Source organism: Vanacampus margaritifer, chromosome 3 (assembly GCF_051991255.1).
Source record: "Vanacampus margaritifer isolate UIUO_Vmar chromosome 3, RoL_Vmar_1.0, whole genome shotgun sequence".
Taxonomy (NCBI): Eukaryota; Metazoa; Chordata; class Actinopteri; order Syngnathiformes; family Syngnathidae; genus Vanacampus; species Vanacampus margaritifer.
The window spans coordinates 22,646,109-22,668,349 of NC_135434.1; the positions used below are offsets into that span (position 1 = coordinate 22,646,109).

General features: G+C 40.1%; 2 protein-coding genes across 3 annotated transcripts; both read left to right on the forward strand.

The window, feature by feature from the left end:
- The first annotated feature begins 325 nt into the window (after window positions 1–325).
- Window positions 326–14,580, forward strand: arhgap25 (Rho GTPase activating protein 25). Of its 2 annotated transcripts, XM_077562571.1 has the most exons (11): window positions 326–490; window positions 2,184–2,392; window positions 4,700–4,787; window positions 5,009–5,119; window positions 5,766–5,970; window positions 7,760–7,892; window positions 7,973–8,046; window positions 8,172–8,293; window positions 10,536–10,690; window positions 12,128–12,657; window positions 12,967–14,580. In XM_077562571.1, exons 1-11 carry the CDS (start codon window positions 427–429, stop codon window positions 13,166–13,168), a joined length of 1,893 nt encoding a protein of 630 aa, XP_077418697.1. In that variant the 5' UTR covers window positions 326–426; the 3' UTR covers window positions 13,169–14,580. The 2 variants fall into 2 exon arrangements, with proteins under 2 accessions (XP_077418697.1, XP_077418698.1); XM_077562572.1 differs by lacking the exons at window positions 326–490; window positions 2,184–2,392 and adding an exon at window positions 4,414–4,492.
- A 2,988-nt stretch (window positions 14,581–17,568) lies between these two features.
- On the forward strand, window positions 17,569–21,108 carry bmp10 (bone morphogenetic protein 10). The gene is made up of 2 exons (XM_077561852.1): window positions 17,569–17,965; window positions 19,662–21,108. Exons 1-2 carry the CDS (start codon window positions 17,569–17,571, stop codon window positions 20,729–20,731), a joined length of 1,467 nt encoding a protein of 488 aa, XP_077417978.1. The 3' UTR covers window positions 20,732–21,108.
- The last annotated feature ends 1,133 nt before the right edge of the window (window positions 21,109–22,241 follow it).

The window sequence follows — 22,241 nt, forward strand, 5'->3', positions numbered from 1 at the left end:
TGTTGTTTCGCTTCCCTTATGTAATTTATTCACAGCCTCATTCTACAGCATCGTTGATGATAACCGAGACTCCATTGCATCTTTGTGCAGAGGTGTGCAGCAACATGATCACTATCGGAGTCTCCCCGAAAGACGACGAGCGTTTTATACAATTATATCGAACGTTTTTGTCATTTCAAAAAGCCTGAGCATTTTCATGTATCACTTCTAAAGAAATTTATACCAAAAAAAAGTCTAAACATGAAAACAAATTCTGAGGAAACATGAGCGTTCGAAATGGTGAGAGAGAGAGAAAAAAGATGAACACAGGAAGCAGGAAGTTTGATTTGCGATATCTGCCTTCTGTTTGGATGTGTGTATGGTTGTTCATGTGTGTGTGTGTGTACAATTAAACACAGACCTGTGCTATAAATTGAGGACTACAGTATGTCTTTGAAACTACCTCGCAACTGGGATTTCAGCACCTTCAAAGTTGAGACAGCTCGCATTGGTAAGCCGGTGGCCGTGCTGCCTTTATGGACAGCAGGACCACTACACTTGGTTAGCATTTCAAACTTTAGCCATGCTATAACTAATAAATTCATCTTCAATCAAGCACGGAGTGTAAAAAGAATACGATATTTGTTTTGGATGTTGGCCTGGAGAGCCACAACGTGGGTCAAATGCATTACAATTGTATTAGAGAAAGGACTTCAATTTTGGCCATTGATCCAAATGCTGTACTGTGATGGTAAAATCCTTTAATGTATTACTATTTATTTTTCACATTTGAATATGTAAATATGTTATTTTGTATTTTAATAATCCTCAGCTGTGTATAGAATTTGTCATACTTAAACGGTACTTTTGTCTGCGTTATTGGCATCCCTTGCAACAACACACCTTGTCGCCTGAGGTGTCTTTAATTGCAACATTGTCATAAAGGAGGTTTGCACACATGTTCTAGCTAACTTCGTGCTGATTTAGACTGAATGGGAATTTACCACAATCACAGGAAGTCGTATCCTGTTGAACTATTTGTTGCGCCATTTGGAAGTTGTGAGGGTCTTGCTTTATTTTGAAGTCAATAGGGATTCTTATATATAGTCATTTATGAGTGTGTTACAGTTCTTTAATTTATATCGTAATCTGGATGTACATTTGAGTGAGTTAAACTCATTGCAGTGCATTGAGAGGCAATTCATTTCATGACATCTGTAACTAAGTCATAAGTCATTTATGTAAACTGCAACACCCCCCGCCCCCTCTTATAATCTCAAGAGGAAATTGAAAGACAGGTTGGAGGAAAAAACACCAAACAGGTGCACATGAGCTGCTTTAGTGAGCCACATCAAATTAATCTGGTTTCCCGGTCATAAATCTGGCTCTGTCTGAGGACGTGAAGCCCTCTAAATGAAGCCATCACATTGCCGCCTAAAAGATGAACTACTCATAGAGGTGTTGGGCCACAAAGTATTGCCCGTCTTATTACAGTGACATCACTCACTTCATGCAATAATAAGTATAACATATAAGAATATACAAATAAAACACAAATTTGAAATGTTACGGCGGTTGACTTAGCCATGAATTTCAGTTTGTGGTGTGACTGTGTTTTGTCTGTAATCTAAAGAAAGTGATGGTTTTGAAAATAAGACCAAATCATCTTTGAGGTTACAGGTGGAGGCCAGTGGGCAGTAATAAAGCAGCTTCCTGTTTAACCCAGCAAGGCTGTACTTCTTCTTTTCACAGTGACACAGTGAATTAAACAAGCATTACTGCTAACTGGGCCTGTCACACCATATTTGCTATCCTAACCGTGTCTGCATCATACCAAGTACGCCTTGACCTCACTTCTTTCATTACGCCAATGATTGAAACTATGACACAATCTTCAGAATAGGTTTCATTTTGTGCCACTTTTTGCTACTGCACAAGCTGGCTGCATCATGTATTTTCCAAATGCAATAATATTGCTACTAAACAGTAACAGCTTTTGTGTGCAGGCAGCTTAACAGGAACTTGGTCCGCACAAATATGCAGTTTCTATTCACACTGAAAGTATAAGCACAAAACATAAATAAGCCCCTTCACCCTTTGAGGCTGTTCACAGCCAAAAGAGGAAGAGCACTGCAGCAGTCAAGTTTCTGTTACTTTTCTGAATTGTTCATCTTGCCATTCGCCGTCTGTTTCCCGTCTTTCAGCGCGCTCCAAGAGCGTATTGCCCGGTGAGGGAAACTCAGGTCCGACTTCGGGCTCACCACGCTCCCTTAAGTCCATGGAGAGGCCTTTGAAGGCTGGCTGGCTCAAGAAACAACAAAGGTCACTCGTGAAGAACTGGCACCAGCGATATTTTGTGCTGAGGGGGAGCACTCTAACCTACCACAAAGATGACCGCGAAACGACCATCCTGGTAAGAAAGGATGCTTTATTTGGACTTTATTTAAATCCGGCAAAGGAGTTTGGACACACCATCTTGAAGTCATCAGAAAGAATAAACTACTAAAAGTCTTAGGAACTCATCTTGATCAATCAATCAATCAATCAATCAATCAATCAATCAATCAAATCAATCAAATCAATCAATCAATCAATCAATCAATCAATCAATCGTTTTTAAACAGCTGTATGCTTCCAACTTTGTGGGAACAGTTTGGGGAAGGCGCTTTTCTGTTCTAGTATGACTGCCCTAGTGCACAAAGATGGTCCATAAAGACATGTATGATTTTGGTGTGGAAGAACTTTCACACACCTCAACCCCATACACCAACTACTGCCTGTCCATATTTCACACAAGCTTGAACCCACCCCTCTTTGTAGGGCTCTACATGTTAATAAAACATTTCTTTTTTTAACTCATTCACTGCCATTGACAGCTATAGACGTCAAAATTTCATTTGAACAATTTCTATTAGTTTAACATTTTTTCCCACTTTTGTTAACAAGAGTATGAAAACCTAGAAAATGTTTTCATTGTACATTTAGAACAGAAATAAAATTTGTTAACTAGTGAAGTCATGCGATTAATTATTATTTTTTTTAAAAATCGTCTGTGTTTTAATAATCTTTTCTTTAAAAAAAGATTATTTAAAAAAAATACAATAAAATTACAAATACTTAAAAAAAAGAAGAAAAAGAAAAGACTTAAAAATTCAGGAGTCAGGCGATTAAAATTTTTCGTAATTAATCGCATCACTTTACTATTTAACTCACAATTAATCTGTTCTAAATGTACAATATATTTTTTAGGTTCTATACCCTTGTTAACAAAAGTGGAAAAAAATCTTAAACTAATAGAAATAGTTCAAATGAATTTTTGACGTCTACAGCCGTCAATGGCAGTGAATGAGTTAAAGAAGGCCGGGATGTCATAGACACATTATTTCAGGTATTATCATACTGTATGATCAAGAAGGTCTATTATTTTAGTATGCCCACATCAAGTCATCTCAAATGTTGAATTAATCAATCATGACTTTAGTTTAATGCCTGCACTAACCTCGAGCACCTCTAGGGGTGCCACATCTTTTTTGGGACTATTTTATAAGGATAGTTTTTACAGAGCGTGCTTGGTTGAGCAGCACTATGGAATCATCAAAAACCCAGAATTAACTAAAGTGCAAAAAGTAGATAAAGTGACAAAGAACCACACACAACTCACCAGGACATAAGTGACAGGAACGATAAGCAAAAAGCAAACGAGACAACAAAGTCTGAAAAGATACAGAAACTAAATACAAGCAAACTAACGAGACAATGAGGAACACCTGGACAAGGCATATGTGGGACCAGGCCGACGAGCACAGGTGGACACAAAACCCTGAGGAGACAAACCACAAAGAAAAGACATAACATGAAAGAAAACTCAAATATAAACTACGACAATAACAGACGAAAAACCTCAAATATCAGTCGATAATCTGAAGGTTGCTACATTTAAGAGATAACTTTGAGTTCAGTTTTTCCATTTTGAAAGTTTTTTTGATTCAAACACACACGTTACAATACACAATCCAGTTCTTATGTGCACGTTTGTCTTCTACGCGTTTCTATTTTTTTGTCCTACATTGGAAACAATAAATTAGGATATCACGGAAAATTGCATTTCTAACTCGTGTTTTATAGTTACTTCACACAGAGTTAAATAATTAATGATTTTAGAAATAATTTTGATGATCATAGCTAAGAGCTAACAAAACCCCAAATTCACCATGTCAAGCAATGTTAATATCTATATAAAACAATCACAATGCTTTTAGAATATAGACATCTACTTCTGAATGTGTTTAATGAATTTGTTTACATATGTGTTTAACAGTTTGAAAAGAACTCCTGCAATCATTTAAAATATTTGTACAATAGTCTCTACTAAATGGTAAGTCAGGTCAAACGGTAACAACCAATCACCTGTTTTCTGGGTTTGGTCATGTCACGTTACAAGTTCAGCCCTTTGGCACTGTGATGTCATTTCCAATCCACAGCAGGAGGCAAAATGGCCGCTCACCTGAAATGGGTAAAAATGGGTGGATTTTTCTGCTTAATTTGTATTCCGCAAAAGTAATATTAAACTAGCGGTGCACATAGAACATATTGTAAATACATTTTCTTGACTTCCCATTTAAGATTCTCCTGTAGATTGGCTCATCTCTAGTGGCTTTACATTCACTGAGTGTTTGTCCATGCCTCTTGCTTCACCAGTATTTTGGTGTGTTTTTTGTAGGGCTTTATCCAGCTTCAGTTCAGCAGGGTTAATGAACTGCCCTCAAACTCAGATGAGCCAGGGAAGTACATCTTTGAAATCATACCAGGTAAGATTTGTACTCAAGAAATACTAGGTAGTTGCTACCTACTACTTTCACTCCATGTTGTATACACAACACATTTCCAATAGTTGACCTTTAACTTCCCATTTTGTATCCAAGCATACAGTATAAAAGGATGAGTAATTCCAGACAGACATGTGGACAGATAGATCCATTATTTGACCTTGCTTTGTACCTAATATTCAGTCAATCTTTATTTACGGCAGGTACAAGTGCAGATAAAGAACGATGTCCTCATGTGTTCATGGCCAACTCCCAGACTGATATGGGCGAGTGGGTCCGAATTCTGCGCAGGGTCATCGGTGTTCCGAGTGGAGGTTAGTCACAGTAATTAAAAAAATAAAATAAAATACAGTTGTAGTTTGTAGTTATTGTCTTCTGACTTAACAATTTTTTTGTTTTCATGTAAATAAAGATGAGCCAAATAGAGGTGTGAATTGCCTTAGTACCTGGCGATTCAATTCATTTCACGATTCATAGGTCACAATTCGATTCAATACCGATTAAACCCGATACGAATCTATAAATTGATTATTGCGATTTTTTTTTTTTTACTCAAATTTAGAAAATACTAATCAGTAAACTTGTACATGTACACTGTAAGATTTGTATGAAAATGTATTTATTTATTTGAAAATACAGGCTTATAACTGAGCCACTGCATTTAACAGTCTTGCAGTCTGTTTTATTTGAACAGCACTGAAATAAAATATTAAGGCTTAATGTTCCATTAATATAACAATCTTCCATGCTTAATGTGTGAATCTTAACCCTAAGTAAGACGTCTTGTTGAATATTTCCATAAAAAATTGATGTTAAAAAAACGATTCCGCCGCATATCGAATCAATTCGAGAATTGCCCGCTGTAATATCGCAATATATTGCAGAATCGATTTTTTTCTAACACCCCTAGAGCCAAATATAATCAGTCCAAGATGTTAAATGTCTTGTGTGTCATTCCAGTGTTTGGAAAAAGTCTGCGGGACACAGTTATGTATGAGCAACGTTTCGGGCCCCAGATGGTGCCCATCTTGGTCCAGAAGTGTGTGCAGTATATCCGAGAACATGGCCTAAATGAGGAAGGCATCTTCCGTCTCCCTGGCCAAGACAACACTGTCAAGCAATTCAGAGACGCCTTTGATGCAGGAGAGAGGCCGTCCTTCCCAAGGTCACACACTTCCACTTGTCTTACTCCACTACCATTCCCATACCAGTCGTCCTCATTAAGAGTGGTGAGCTGTAAACCCGAACGTTCAAAATAATCAAATAGATTAAGTACACAATACTCAAAGTTTTATGAAAACTACTACTAACTTAAATTTTTTAAGTTGGTGTAACTTTATATGCTTTTATGAGTAATTTGTACGAAAAAGTTTTGATTAAATTGAACTATACTAGTTTTTGGGTAACTTAAAAACATAAATAAAATTTAATTTTAGCCCTATACTGTAGTTGACATTGTAAATGATAATTTGTTCTCAGTTTCCTATCTGGTTAAATAAATTAATAATAATTTACGTTAGATTATAAACACATGCTCATAGCAGGCGGCATGGTGGCCAACTGGTTAACATATCTGCCTCCGAGTCCAGAGGTTGTAAGATCGAATCCGGCCTTCCTGGCTGGAGGTTGCATGTTGTCTACGTTCTTGCGTGGCTTTTCTCCGGGTACTCCAGTTTCCTCCCACATTCCCAAAAATATGCATGGTTTGGTAATTGAACACTGAATTGTCCTTAGATTGTCTGTGTGTGCCCTGCGATTGGCTGGCAACCAGTTCAGGGTGTACCCCGCCTACTTCCCAAAGACAGCTGGGATAGGCTCCAGCATTCCCGGGATTCTTGTGAGGACACAGTGTACTTATGGTTTGGAGTGTTAAGTCATTAATATTTATAAGTTAGTAACTGAGAATAATATAGTTTCTGTAACAGAAAGCTTCTAAGTAACTATGTATAAAAAATAATAATAATTTGGTGTAATCAAACCATTTAAGTTCTGCAAAACTTTAACTTTTGAGTTGATCAACTCCACTGGCAAGAGGCGGGCTACACACTGGACAGAATAAGCATTCACACTCATGTTTGAGTCTCTTCACTGTGATATTTTTGGAATGTGGGACAAAGTACACAGAGGAAGATGCAACTTTTTGTGGGTTGTGCATCTGCACCATTTCGGTTCTTTCTGGAGCTTTGATCATGAGGCCAGTTTCAAAGTGTGTTTGCTAATCACAAACAGCTACAGTCAGAAGACTGCTGAGACAAAGTAAAAAAGATCATTTCCTCATTAAGAATATCTCACTTCCTAATAAATTTGCATCCAAGGTGGCAAAAAAAAATAAAAAATCAAACCAACATTTCTTGTATAAGAAAGCAGGGCGATCTGAGAGACCTGCAGCGAATCTCGAGGGGCAGATGACACCACATCCTGTTCTGGTTGAGTATGCAAGAGGATGCGCGCATGTGTTACACAATGCGATAAGCTTTTGTTTTTCCACACAGCTTACATCAGTAAAACATTTAGGCTGCCTGCGTGTGGTTATGTGTAACACAGCCAATGCTAAATGTACAGTCATCATCGGCTACGTCGGCACAAGCACATGAGATTTGGGGCTAAAATGTCAAGGAGATAGATTACTGACATGTATTTTGCTCACCATGTTAAAACATTTCCCTGGGCTTTTAATGAAAATGTCTGTCAGATGCTGTCAACAAAATACCCCAAGAATCAGTCCATTTTAGGGCTCAACCCTAAAACATACATGTTCCATAATATGTCTCTATTTAAAACAGGAAATGTAACCAAGATATTAAACTTTTTAAATGATGACCTAATTAGTAATATAAAATTATTATGTTTGATACAGCTCTTCTGTGTTTTAATTCCATTAGTGTGCAAATGTTTGCAAAGTGTCAGTAAGTTAATACATATTGAGTAGTTGTTTGGTGTGGCTTTCCCAACAGTGACACAGACGTCCACACGGTGGCGTCACTGCTCAAGCTGTACCTGCGAGAGCTGCCCGAGCCAGTGGTGCCCTGGACTCAGTACCAAGACTTTTTGGACTGCACCAACCTACTGGACCCGGGCAATGAAGAAGTATGATCATCTCATCATGTTTACATGCGTCTGCAATTCCCAGCATGTTTGTCCTCTTGTGACCAAATGTTTCCTTTCAGGGTCAAGAAAAGTTAGAGAAACAGATTGCCCTCCTCCCTAGAATCAACTACAATCTGTTAAGTTATGTCTGCAGGTGAGCTAAAGCATTGTGGGGAAACCGTTTATGTATGCTTAATAGCTGTATAAATGTTTTAAAGTACAGCCCGAATGAAGCCAGTCAAAAGAGCAAGTGTCAGCGTGTACTTGATTGTTCCACAGGTTCTTATTTGAGGTTCAGCTCCACTCCAAAGTCAACAAGATGAACGTGGAGAACCTGGCCACGGTGATGGGGATCAACCTGCTCAAACCGCAGTTAGAAGACCCCATCTCAGTGATGAAGGGTACGAACATTTCTAGCCATCCTTTACAATCACCTGCTGTGGGTAATTTGGAGTCCACAATGAACTTTACTGTGCATGTTTTAGAATATGTGAGGAAACCTGCAAAGCACTCAGATATGAAAACATGGAAACTCCATACAGAATTTAAAGGCAAAAGCCCCCCGGGCCAGAAAAAAAACATTAAAAATAAAAGAAAATAGCCATGTAACCAATTCAAACCCAGGACCTATGACTGTGACTTGAAAAGTGCCATCCTAGCATGTGACAAATTATAAGGCATAGCAAGCATTTTCTTCCAATTTTGGAAAAACAAAGACAAAAAAAACGTAATTACAGTGACAACCTTTATGAAAACAGGCTGTTTCAGCCATTTTGATTAATTTGGCTGGCTGCAAAATATGCTCAGTGCAGTTCTACACCGCTTCAGACAAAATCTACTAATAGTAAACATACTATAGTGTAGCCTAATTGTAAATTGAACCAGAACCAGACCTGACAGTGTCAATCAAACACTTTTGTTTATGTAAAGGCAACATTTTGATGCATCTTTTGCTTTGATCTCATTGTTCCAGCATTCTGTAATTTTCCAACAAAAAAAAAAGAAAGTGTTGAAAAAAAGAAAGAAAAAGATCTGCTTAAAATTAAAGCTGTCATTCAGTAAGAGCAAACCCAACTCTTGTTTAGTCTCTAATGGGTTAGGGTCTACTTCCTGAACTTAACACCACTCGTTTGTTTCCGGACTTTCACGATTGGACAAATTGATTAATCCAGGTGTGTCTGACCATTGTCGTCGTGGTCACTGAGGTCAGGCACACCTGGGTTAATCAGTTTTTCCACTCATGAAAGATAGGAAATGAAGGAGTGGTATTGAGTTCAGGAAGAAGTGGATTTGTGCCACAAGAGCCCACGTGCTTGTTAATGTGCGACAACACTGCGACATGCCAAACTTGTTCTTGTTTTTAAACTATTGTATATTTCGACAACTCGAAACTTTTATGGAAAGCAATTTGTTAGATTCCCATTGTTTTCTAGACACAGGTGGCTAAACAAATACAATAATGACACAAAATTTAAAATGAATTAAGAAATACATTATGACTAGACATACAGTCCTGCTCACTGTTATTGGCACCTCTTCATTTTTTGCATGAAGTCTACAATATCTTCGGAAATAAATGGAAATGTACCAAATTTATATCATGAGAACCTTTTAATTGGATGTCCAACGAAATCCCACAAAAGACATTATTGTTTATAAATAGAAAACACAGCATGTGCAGCAATAATGGCACCCATCTTTGATATTTGGTTGCACACCCTTTGGCAGTGACGACAGCTTCCAAACGTTTCCTTGAGCCATCTCTAAACTTCTTGCACTTCTCCGCTGGTATTTCCCCCCACTCTTCCTTTGCAAATTGTTTAAACTCTTGATCGTTTGCAGGTTTGTTTTCCCAATGGCACATTTCAGCTCATATCAAAGATTTTCAATCGGATTGAGATCAGGAGTCATTGTTGGCTATTTTAAAAGTATTTTTTCCCCCTTTTTAACCATTCCTGTGTGCTTTTGGATGTGAGCTTTGGGTCTTTGTCTTACTGGAGGACCCATGACCTTCGACTCCTACCAAGTTGTCTAACACTTGGTAGGACATGTCTCCCTAGACTGTCTTGATAATTCTCTGATTTCGTGGTTCCTGTGATATGATTAAGGCCTCCAGTACCAGATTCAGCACATAATTATGGATGAGAGCTTAACTATAGGGAGTGTTTTTTTCCTTGGAAGCTTCATTGCGCTGTAAACAAACTGTAAACTGTCGAAAAGCTCTGTTTTTGTTTCATCGGTCCACAGAAAATTTTCCCAAAAGAATTGTGGTTTGTCCAGGTACTCCTTGGCAAAGGTCAGCCATTATCTTTTATGTCTGTCTCAGGAATGGTCTTCACCCATGAAGCCCAATTTTTGGTTCAGTGTGCGGCATATGGTACTTCGTGAAACCATGATCCCAGACTGTTCCAGGTTGGCTTTCAGATCTTTGGATGTTTAACGTGTTTTTTTTTTCAACCATTCGCACTAACCGTCGAAAACTTCTGTCATCGACGGTTGTAGTTGATTCATTGTTTTCCAGAAGATATTCCACATTATGTACTAGACCTTGATGAGTGCCAATAATGGTGAGCAGGACTGTAATGATTTTAGCTACTCAGAAAAATGAGTCCTTAATTGGTTTGTGTTGTTTTCTGTTGTCAGCAACTCCTCACATCCAGAAGTTGATGACGGTGATGATCCGACAACACGAGACTTTGTTCCCTCTCTGCAACGACGTGCCTCCCTCTCCTCCCTCCAACAAGGCCGACAACAGCAAGAACTCTCCTCGCAACTTTGTGGGCTGGGGCTCTACTGAGGTACAGTAATACCCGGGCGGACTTTTTCTTTCTTTTCTTTTTTCCCCAATGCATGCTCTGGTGAAATGCTTGAGCTGGTACTCAAAGTAAACACTTGACAAATTATGACTGAGCCACAATTTCCAGAAATACAAAACATTTTACACCACTACCATGCATTACATATTGTTAAACTCTATTTGGGTCAAATACACACGTGTTTAAAAAGTCAACAGCAAGTCAATACATAAAGATATAAATAAATACAATAATAGTTTTATTTGGCATTGATCATTGTGTGATGCTCCAAGAATTAAGACTAATATCTGTCTTACCTTGTATTTAAAAAGTGATCATTATTTATTTTTTTCTGTCATTATATTTTATTTTCTATTTGTGGGGAGGATAGTGCTTCTTGTTATCGCCAGCTCTCTTGTTACAGTTTTATGATCAGGAACTAGAAATTAAAATTAGAAGAATAGAAAATCACCATTAATTTCATGCAATTTTAAGGAAAAATGCTATATTGGGATATACTGTATAGGTTCTTACTTTAATATGATCTTTTATTGTATTGTTTTCCCCCGGAAATGTTATATATCAAAAGTACTACTGGTATTGGTACTTGATATCGATATCAGTGACTACTCAAAAGTTGAGTACTCGTACTGGTATTGGTCTGCAAAAGAGCAGTATCAAACATCAAACGGCTAGTATTGAAGGGGGTTGCGCCAATGAAAATGGCTGCTGTTCAATGAGTTAACTCATATTCCACTAACGCAATATTAACCAGAATACCATATTTAGACCAGTGGGGCTGCATAGAACATATTATTGTCAAAAAATGTCTTTGGATTGACTTCCCCTTTAAACTTCAGCAATTGGATTGTTTCTTTTTCCAATCAGATTCCAAATTTGATCAAAGCAGAGAGGATTTTTTTTCAGGACTTGCCCTGGGCATAGGCAAACTAGGCGGTCACCTAGGGCGCCATCTAGTGGAGGGGGTGCCAAATTGCAGGGCGAAAAAAGAAAGAAGATTAATGATTGAAAAAATAAATAATTCTCCAAAAACATTTACAATTGTTTTTCATTTGTTTACCCCACCATTACATCCATGCTACTCTGTGCACCAAAGTGAGACAAAGCTTGTTGGCTTTAAAATAAAGCAGTCCAGATACCTGCAAATAGATTTGCATAAATCATTGTTTCACATAACCAAGTTAATTTATACAAGATAAGAATTGTGTGCTGGTTTAATTGTAAACAAATATATAGTGAAGGCATACTTTTTAAATTGTATTTTTTATTTGTAGTCGTATGAATTTTGGTATTTATTGTGTGATGTGCTATCAGATATTATATATCTTTATTTATTTATTGTCGCGGGAGAGAAGATCTGCACGTTCGCCAAGGGCACCAAATCACTTGGGCTTTACATGATTAAAATTTGTGTTCCAGATGGGTGATACTTCTTTCTCCGAGTGTACCGATGTGGAGAAAAATGACAGTCCAGGTCCCCTGCGAGGAAATTTCAGCGCTCCAGATGTGCTGCAAGATTCAATGTCATCTTCCGACAACTGGTCCGGGAGCCCCCGCAAACGTACCCAAACTCTGCCCACCTTCAGCTGCCCCCTCACGGGGATGGCGGCAAAGGCTGGCGCCATCAACCGCTGGAGCCGCATCCAGGATCTAGTGGAAGAGAAGAGTGGGACGTTGTCAGAGGACATCTTCAAGATCCTGGATCTCCGCAGTTCAGGATCTTTCCTAAAAGGCTCTACGACAAGCATCAAGGAGGGAGACGTGAAGTTCACAGCGCAGGATGGAACGAATAACAAGGCTTCCATTACTTCGAGCTCCCAAAAAACTGAGAGTGACTCCCAGCATGCTCGTGCCCAAAAGAGTGTTGAACCCTTGATAGGGAGTGGTTTAAGTCAAGAGGTCAACAACAGGACTGAACAGAATAGAGACAACCGGCAGTCTTTTGACAGGTGAGGATTAACATTAGATTTAGTTATAATCAAGATGACTATTTTACTAAATGCAGCACAGTGTACTAGTGGTTAGTCTGCCTTACAGTCGAGAGGTTCCAGGCTCAAACCTTAGCTCCAGCTCTCTGGACCTGATGTGAATTCTGTCTTTCAATATTTAGCAGTTGGACATACATTGATAAGTCAAATAATGATTAAACAGATGAATGGATGGGTAGTTTATCTCTATTTTTGAACAGCCGACCTCCAAAAGGGTATTGCATGCAGTTATAGATGCTTTGAGCTCTAACGATGTGTTGTGTCTTGCAGTGTGCAGCAGGAGATGAAGGAGCTGAGGGCCACTGTGGTGGAGCTTCAGTCTACTCTGGAGGCAGAGCGCCAACGTGTGGCCGCTTTGGAAATATGCCTCCGAAATGCCGAGCGGAGCCGGGATGAAGCTCAGAGACGAAATGAAGAACTGCAACGGGACATTCAGCATTTCCTTGGTCCAAAGCCCCAAACTCACACTTAACACTTGGGACATTTTATTGTTTAGAGTTGGTTTCTTCTTAGCTGCTGAGCACAGATGAGAAGTTTTTGGTGGCTCTAGTCATTTGAGAGAAATCTGTTAAATAGATTGATATTTCCAAACGTTAGCTTACATTGCTCTAATAGATGTCTTCCCCCAATTAATCATCTCCTTAGATAAATGAGTACCACAAATATAGGCCTCAATTCACCCTCCCAACATAATAATAAGCGTCTTTGCATTTACCATGACTTATTGCACCATGTTTCGCTGTACCACAACACAGAGCACACATGGCATCTGTAAAGGTCAATTTTACAGGCGATAAAAAAAAAAAGAAAAAAAAAAAGATGTGTGTGGTAATGTGGAGCGAAAGCTGCTCAACATTTCAAGAGGGATTAATTGCAGATTAGTAGAGAAAACTAAAGAAAGTAAGAACGACCAGACATTTGAGATGTGTGCCACTGAAACACAATGACGTGGTTTCCATTAAAATGATGAAAAAGGAATTGGAAGATCTACTCTTTAATGAACCACACAATCCATTATTACGTTTGCACATGCGTGAAAATCAAGTAAAAAAAAAAATAAAAATTGCTACCAAACAAAGCCGTCATTTGAAGGGCGGCGAATGGAGTGCTGAAAGTTTTTGTGTAACTGTACACCTCAAAGCTTGCAAGCATTGTTTAAACGGCTTTCAGCATTAAGTGATAAAACGACAGGTGGACTTTTTTTAACTGTCCTATTGGAGTTTATAGGCAAATAAAAAACATAGCAAAGGTGAGTCTATTTGTTCCCACTTTAAATAAAATAAAATTTACACTTGGACGAGAGTAAAATAAATAAATAAATAAAAGTAACTCAATTGTTGAGGAAAAAAACCATAACTTCTGGTTGGGAGACAGCCAATCTACTCCCTGAGCCACGCAGCTCCTGCTGTGTGTTAGTATATCGCTCATGTCAGTTGGTAACTTCGTAACTCAAAGAGTCGTTTTTGGTCTCCTCTTGGATATTTGCAAACAATAGGAGTGGCATAAGATCAGCTCTCCCCAGCTCTCCCAAGCTGAAGGTCGTGAGTTCGTTACTCAACCCTTGAGTGACTTCTTTTTTTTTTTTTTAAAGCTCTCTTCCAAGTGTGATTTTTACTCGAGTGGAACCCTTGAGTGATTTTTAAAAAATATTTTAATCTCTTCCAAATTCTAAATTTTAGTCTATTTAGAGTGGGAGCAAATAGACTTAGATAAAATGTACTTGCTTTGTACAGCCTGCAAAGATCACGAGCCAGAAACATATATAATAAAATATATCAATATTTATTTGTGGAAAACTAGATAATATTATATTGATATGCATGTTTTGTACTATGTGTTTGTACTCACTTGTGTAAATAAAGGCCTCTGCCCATGATATGAGGAAAATAAGGTAGTGCTGTGAATGGCCACAAATGAAATTATCTGGTACACAGTATGTGAGAAATGACTTGAAATCTTGAAGTAACACATTTTGAATTCCCACTGGTATTTAAAGTAGGTTTATTTTGTACAGCTATTCTAAGCACTGTGTCAAATATTCTTTGTTTTGATTGACACAGGCAGATAACTTTTTTTGTATTTGAAAGCAGTTTGAGAAAATGTGCATCATTATCATTGTAGGTGCATAATGCTTGCACTGAGGCTCATTGCTTACTTACTGGTGTGAATTAATGTGTAGTTTTTGCTGTGATCTAACATTAGAGTATACTGTACCCCCCACCCACCCACACACACACACACACACATAAAATACACATATAAAAAATACTTTAAAAATCACTGTGTGATTAAAAACAGCTTTCACCAACAAAGCTGACACATCAAGTGGATGTAAAATAGAATCTCAGGACTGCAGTTCAAATGTGACATTAGCAGTCTTTGTGATATCAAAAAAAAGAGGCCTAGATTATAGTTCATTAAACAAAAAAAGAAAAAAAGGTTTCTGTTGTTGTGCCCAATAACCTGAACAACTCAGTTAAAAAAAGAAGTAAAAAATAAACAACTAACATAATGTGGTTTCAAAAACATTGACACCTTTTTACAATTTAGAATGTGGCTGTGTTTAGAATTAACCAATCACATTCAATCTCTTTTTACAATCCAACAAAATTGACTTTACCAAACTTTCCAACCTACTGTATATTCAATTGAATACACAATAAAGACAAGGGGCTTTCGCAGACTGGCACAAGTGCGCACGGCGTAAAAACTGGCGCATCTCAATTTTTGTGCCGGGGCAGGTCAAGTGTTAATCTACGTGTTTGTGAATTTGGTACACATGCTTTACCTCCCTGGACATTCCAATGTGTTTTGCTGTTGCGACCATCAGTGCATTGGTCACAAAAAGTATGCTAAATTCTAGACTGCCTAAAGTTGGTCTATTTTGCAGCGCAGGCGATCCAATTATGCATGTTTGGTGTATTTGATGGATGGTGATTTTTTTCATTTTTATTTTTTGCAAATATTCACTCATTTGGAACACTACACTCAATAAGCATTTGGGAACTGAGGACACTAATCAGGGTCTCCCAGTTGTCCATCCAAATACGCCACACATTTTCACAGGGAGACAGGACAGGACTGCTGGCAGGCCTGTTTACAGGTAGTACTTACACTCTTACTATGAAGCCACACTGTCATAATGTGCAGAATCTGTTATTTTAGCCTTTTACTGTCAGTGACTGCCCATCACAAAAAAATAACAGATACCAAATGGCTCGACTAAGTGTGAAAAGACAAAGATTTTCAAAGAAAAAAGCTAAACAATGAGGCAATATCCTGCCAGGGGCAAAACACTAGATAAAGGCTTGAGAAGATAAAGTGACAAAAGTTCATGGTGGCAAATTCAATAGCAATGTAGTGAGTTAGCAAGCTAACACATTGTCGATGTAAATTACATTACTGTGCAATAACAATAATTCGATGGTGCAGGTTACAGTATAAACATGTCTCTAAATATTGTCTGACTCCAAATGTTGTTACATTTATGATCCAAATCATACCATCTGGGTCAAACGAGAGAACATAGGGTTGCAAAACTACAGTCCATGTCGTTCAACATAGGATCTTGTCTGGGCTATAAAGGGTGCACTTTCATTTTAGCTAGTGAGGTAGCTTGTTGTATAAGGAACATGTTGTTTTTAGTCATGATTTGGTTGATCGTCAAATTTAAAATGTCAATTTCCCTAAATTATTTTCATCCTCCAGACAATTTCAGGAAACACACCACTAAATCCTAGCAGTGTGAGTATTTACATGTACAGTATGTGTGCAAGCAAGCAGGCTGCTGTCAAACCTTCAATGGGTCATCAGGAAGGTGCAATGTCAGTTGCCACAGCAGTTTAACAGTGCAACAGATAAGAGCCCGCCTGTCAAGTATCACCCTGGCAGATGAGTGGCAGATGCGGGAAAAGCTCATTGCTTTCCAAACGGGTGACGCACCGAGTGTATCTCCGGGTCACGCAAAGAAGCTCTGGAATGAGAGCGGCAGTTGTGAGCTGGCATGTGAGTTCAGGTGGTGAGCAGGAATGTTATTCTCAATGGCAGGGAGGCCATTTTATTATCACAGCAGAAAACGTGTGAGCAGCATGGACACAATGTCCATTGAATCACTGTCTCATTCATCCTATTTAGATTTTATTGACAGTAAAGTGTGCAATACACACTTCTAATGCACTCCCCAGGAAATGTTTTTGTCTTTAAAAAGAAAAACAGTGACTGAATGTGAAAAGAGTTTAGTATCCTCCATTCTTGGTTCTTGGGCCTCACAGCTCATTACATTTCAATTTCATTTGGACAAGTGTTTTAATGTCCTCTAATATGCGAGGATATCAACAGACTGGCGTACTTTGTCAAAACGAAACGGTCGATGGCGCGTCAACAACGGCGTGCAGAACTTTGTCATTTACAAAGCAAATAAACAAATGAAAAAAAAATCAACTCTGGTGCACCCACCCAAACAAAATAGCGCTTCCACAAGGAAGAGGCTACAGGACAGTGTTTACAAAATCCTCATTAAGGAAGTTGTGAGATAACACACGCTCAGCATCACAAAAAAAGTGGAGGGCACGCACACACACACAGCAAGCAGAGCCCACCATATCGTAGATAAGAGACTGAGAGAAAAAGCTGGGAAGGAAGAGCAAAGCACAGAAAGCGAGTACAACACGAGAGATGACAAGGTGGACCATACCGAACCGTTGTCACACTACATTTGGACCTGTAGCCCAATAGTTGCGCATGAGACTAAATGCTGTGCCAACAGCAAAGCTGCATAAGGCGTGCTGTCCAAGATCCCACTTGTCACAGCAAAGGTCAACAATACTTTTTATTGACCGTGACGGCAAAAAGCTAATTGCAATTTTTTTCTCCATGGCGAGCATTTGTGTTTCTCTCCTGGGAACCATTTGCAGCACCGGGACTTTGCTCTTGCTATTTTCTATATTGTTGCTCCGGGGGCCTCTTTGTGGCGAGGGCAGCCCCATCTCCAACACCGAACAGAGACTTGGACCCACTCCGGGACTGGGACGGTCGGCGGACCCATCCCAGTTGGAGCAGGACAACAATCTGATGATGCAGGGTGTGCTGGAGAGTCTGAAAGAGCAGTTCCTGCAGACGTTCAACCTAAGCAGTTTGGGTCCACCTCCACTTCCACCTGGAAGCATACGAGAGGAGCCGCCCGAGTACATGATGGAGCTCTACAACCGCTTTGCCAATGACCGCACCTCCGCGCCAAGCGCCAGCATCATCCGCAGCTTCGAGAATGAAGGTACACAAAACTTTGTTCATGACTTTCAAATTGCAGTTAATATATTTTCTCTTATTGCAAATTCTCCATTGTGAGACTAGCTTACAATATTTTAATATGTACCAGAAAAGTCCTTAAAACTAGAGTCATTTAAATACTCAAATCTTCAATAAAACACTGTCATTACATAACAGGATTTCCCTGTTTTTAAAATAATTATTAGGTACGTATCAAAAACTGGTTTGAGCCAGTAAATCGTTTTTTTGATTTAGTAATTGTTTAGATTTGGGCATCACCGGTCCTCGAGGGCCACTATCCTGCATGTTTTAGATGTTTCCCTCCTCCAACACACCTGATTCAAATGATCAGCTCTGCAGAAGCCAGATACTGATACTGATCATTTGAATCAGGTGTGTTGGAGGACTTCACAGGCTCATCCAAATAACTAAATACAATTCCATACTACACAGGTGGTTTGATGAGGTTTTGAAGTAAACCTAGCTAGGTAATCTGGATCAATGTTGGAGGGAGTCTGGAGAATTGAGAAGATGACATTCAAATGGGAGTGCAGGAGTTACAAGGCAAGGGGTAGGGAACTCTGGTCCTCGAGAGCCACTGTCCTGCTTGTTTTAGATCTCTCTCCCCACCAACACACCAGATTCAATTGATCAGCTCTGTAGAAATCAAGATAATGATCCTGATCTGGACGATATAAAAATCTTAAAGTGGAAGACAACCTTAAAGCTTTCTTGACAATAATATAATATGTGACCTCACTAGTCTAAAAATGACATTCTGATTAATATTACATTTGTGGAATGTGAGTTAAGTAGCAAAATTGAGCTGTTTTTATCCATTTCGGGGCGTCCATTTTGCCACTTTCTGTCAACTGAAGATGTCATCACAGTTGCTCAGGGCTCAGGCAATGACCAATCACAGCTCACCTGTTTGAGCTGTGATTGGTTGTTACCTGATATCTGAGCAACGGTGATATCATTTTCACTCGATAGCAAATGCCAAAATGGCCGCCTTCTGAATGTGATCAAAATTGCTGGATTTTGCTGCTTAACTCATATACCACTAACGCAATACAGGGAGTCCTCGAGTTATGTCATTTTTGACTTTACGGCGCCCATGCCTCGTCCGTAGCACCTTCTTTTTCATTAATTTCCCACAGTAATCACGCCATTTTAAAGTTATTTAAAGTTGTGTTGTTGTTACCTCTAGCAGCTGATGTCCATCAGCAGGTTGGCTCGCCATCCGGCGCGTCACATTTTTTTCAAGTTTGAATCAGCTCCATTTTGCTGTCCGTCAGCAATGAATGTCGTGCGGAAACACGAAATGTTGGTTCCAGCTCTTCCAGGTCACGCAAATATGTTTTTAAAATTACTGTACAAAGTATTTTGATGTAAATATCGACATTAACGGGGAAATTCGACTTAAGTCGAAATTCAGGTTACATCGCCAGCGTAGGAACGGAATTCTGCCGTAACTTGAGGATTCCCTGTAGTAACCAAAATACCGTATTTCGACTAGTGGGGCTGGATAGAACATGTTATTGTCAATATTTTTCTGGGGGGGTGTTGACTTCCCCTTTAAATAGCCATTGACACAGGGATCAGAGCAATAAAGACAAGACAAGACAAGAAAATATTCAAGAATGTGACAAATAATATAACACTGAATTCATTCCTCATGTATTTCCTCTATTACCCAGATTCCTCTTCAAGCACTGTCGGTGTTGGGGGAGTAAGGCGTCACCCACTCCTCTTCAATGTGTCAGTCCCCCATCACGAACACATCATTGCCGCTAAGCTCCGCCTCTACACGCTTGTCCAGACTGACCGTCACCTGTTTGCCGGTGTCGACCGCAAAGTCACCATCTACGAGCTGATACGTCATGACAAAGACGGCAACGAAACAGATGAGAATTTGGAGCGAGGAGACCATTTTGGGGTTGAAAAGGAGCATGTGGAGCTGCTGGAGTTGGCTTCAAGGCAAGTGTACGGCACCGACAATGGCTGGGAAGCATTCAACCTGACTGATTCGGTCCAGCGGTGGCGTAAATCCGAGCACGGAACTACCCATCGGTTGGAGGTGCATATCCACAGCGTGGCAGGTGTAGACGACTCGCAACGTATCACAGAGCAAAACCAAAATGGGAATATTGAAAGAGACATGAAGATTGACACAAACGTGAAGGAAAAACACAGACCCCTGCTGATTGTTTTCTCGGATGATGAAAGCAGCGACCATCGAGATGACAAACATGACCTGGAAGAGATGATTGAGCACGAAACCTCCAACATAATCCTTCAGAACGACTTTGAGAACGACTTGTGGGGCAATCTAGATCGGGACGGCTACGACGGCGATGGCGGGTCAGAACCAGATGAAGCCGACCTGCTCCAAATGCGCTCCAATCTGATCTATGACACGAGCTCACGCATCCGCCGGAACGCCAAGGGCAACCACTGCAGGAGACAACCTCTGCACGTGGAGTTCAAGGATATCGGATGGGACAGTTGGATCTTGGCACCCAGCAGCTACGATGCCTATGAGTGCGCTGGGATTTGTTCCTTCCCGCTAACAAAACACGTCACGCCCACCAAACACGCCATCGTCCAAACGCTGGTCAACATCAACAGTCCTCAGAGAACAGCGCGAGCGTGTTGCGTGCCCACCAAGCTCGATCCCATCTCACTCCTCTACCTAGACGACACAGGCGTGGTCACGTATAAGCACAAGTATGAAGGTATGACTGTGGCTGAGTGTGGCTGCAGATAGCTGGTCTCTTGAGGAGCTAAACGAGGCTCGACTGTTTTCAAGAGCAATCAGTGGACTCTACTCAACAGGACTGGAAGTGCATCTAATCACTATTTATAAAGTCCCATGTGGCTGGACTTTGTCCGTCGAGACAGAAAAGACGATATCTTCTTACAGGGTGAATGGCAGCTGCCAACGCAGTGAGATCAGAGACAGTGGCGACTGACATTCATGCATCTTTTTGCCAGCGTGACTAAAAGTTACAATATGTTCCTCAAGGATCTTAAAAAAAAAAGTTTTCTCTATATTATTTATTTGGTTAACTTGCTACCAACTATGAGATTTTTCAAAAATCATTTCCAGTTGAATACATTTTGTAGAAAGTTTATTTGGATGTATGCCGCCATTGTTATTTAAGTCGCAACGCATTCAGTGCGTAGTGACGTAGAATGGTGGCTGGCTCTCTGCCGAGCAATGTGAAATGCCTAAAGAAAGCAAGGTAATGCTACGTCCGCAGCGAACCGAAAATATCGCGATGCTACACTGGTCTCGCGCATGCTTATTCGCGGGGTTCTCAATGGGATTTGTTTCGCTCCGATTGGTGGTGCTAACTTTATTGTAGCATTGCTAGCTTGCTTCACACTTCGACAATTAAATAAACTTACCAGATAAGCCAACCTCCACGCTTCTCCCCCCAAGCAATCTCCTTTTTGGCCCGGTCCCGGTACACGTAGCTCGCCGCGTCGTACAGCTCCAGGTGCCTGTAAACCGCGACGATTAAGCTATCCTCCATTGCTATGCTACACGTTTTGCACACAACCGCTTCCTATGTTTTGTCTGCTATGTGACGTATTTGGTGACAGGGACTATCTCGACACCGATTGGCTGTCGCTGACGCAATTCAGCCAACGCTGACGAAATGGGCAAAGTAGCGAAATGCTTGCCGGAAACGTGCCAAACGTTGCCGTCACGCAATCGCGCCCGCCCCCGCGCGAAGTCCATTGACTACAATGCAATCGTGCCGCTGGAAACGCCTCCCCCACTGAATGTAGCATAACCCTCGTCACCTTCCTAAAGGGAGGATCAAAACTCTTGAATGCATCTGGTGAATGACGAGAGCACGGCGTGGGGGAGGGTCACTCTCACGATCGCATGTTGTTTCTTTAGGAATGCTACTAGGTTTACCTTGCTTCGTTTCACTTTGCTCGGCAGAGAGCCAGCTGCCATTCTACGTCACTACACACTGAATGCCTTGCGACGTAACAATGGCAGCGTACGTCCAAATATAGTTTCTACAAAATATATTAAACTGGAAATAGTTTTTGAAAAATGAATCTCATAGTTATGTTAGTAACAACCAAATAAATAATATAGAGCAAACTTGTCATTACAGTCGGGGTTCCTTTTAACGAAGTACATTCTGCAGTGTGTGCAATGTTGGTGGGAACTAGTGGGCCAGAGCTTCCTCCTCCTGCTCCGTCCCCCTGACATGTGTTTTCCTCTACACTTATCTGCGCCTTCCCCACTTGAT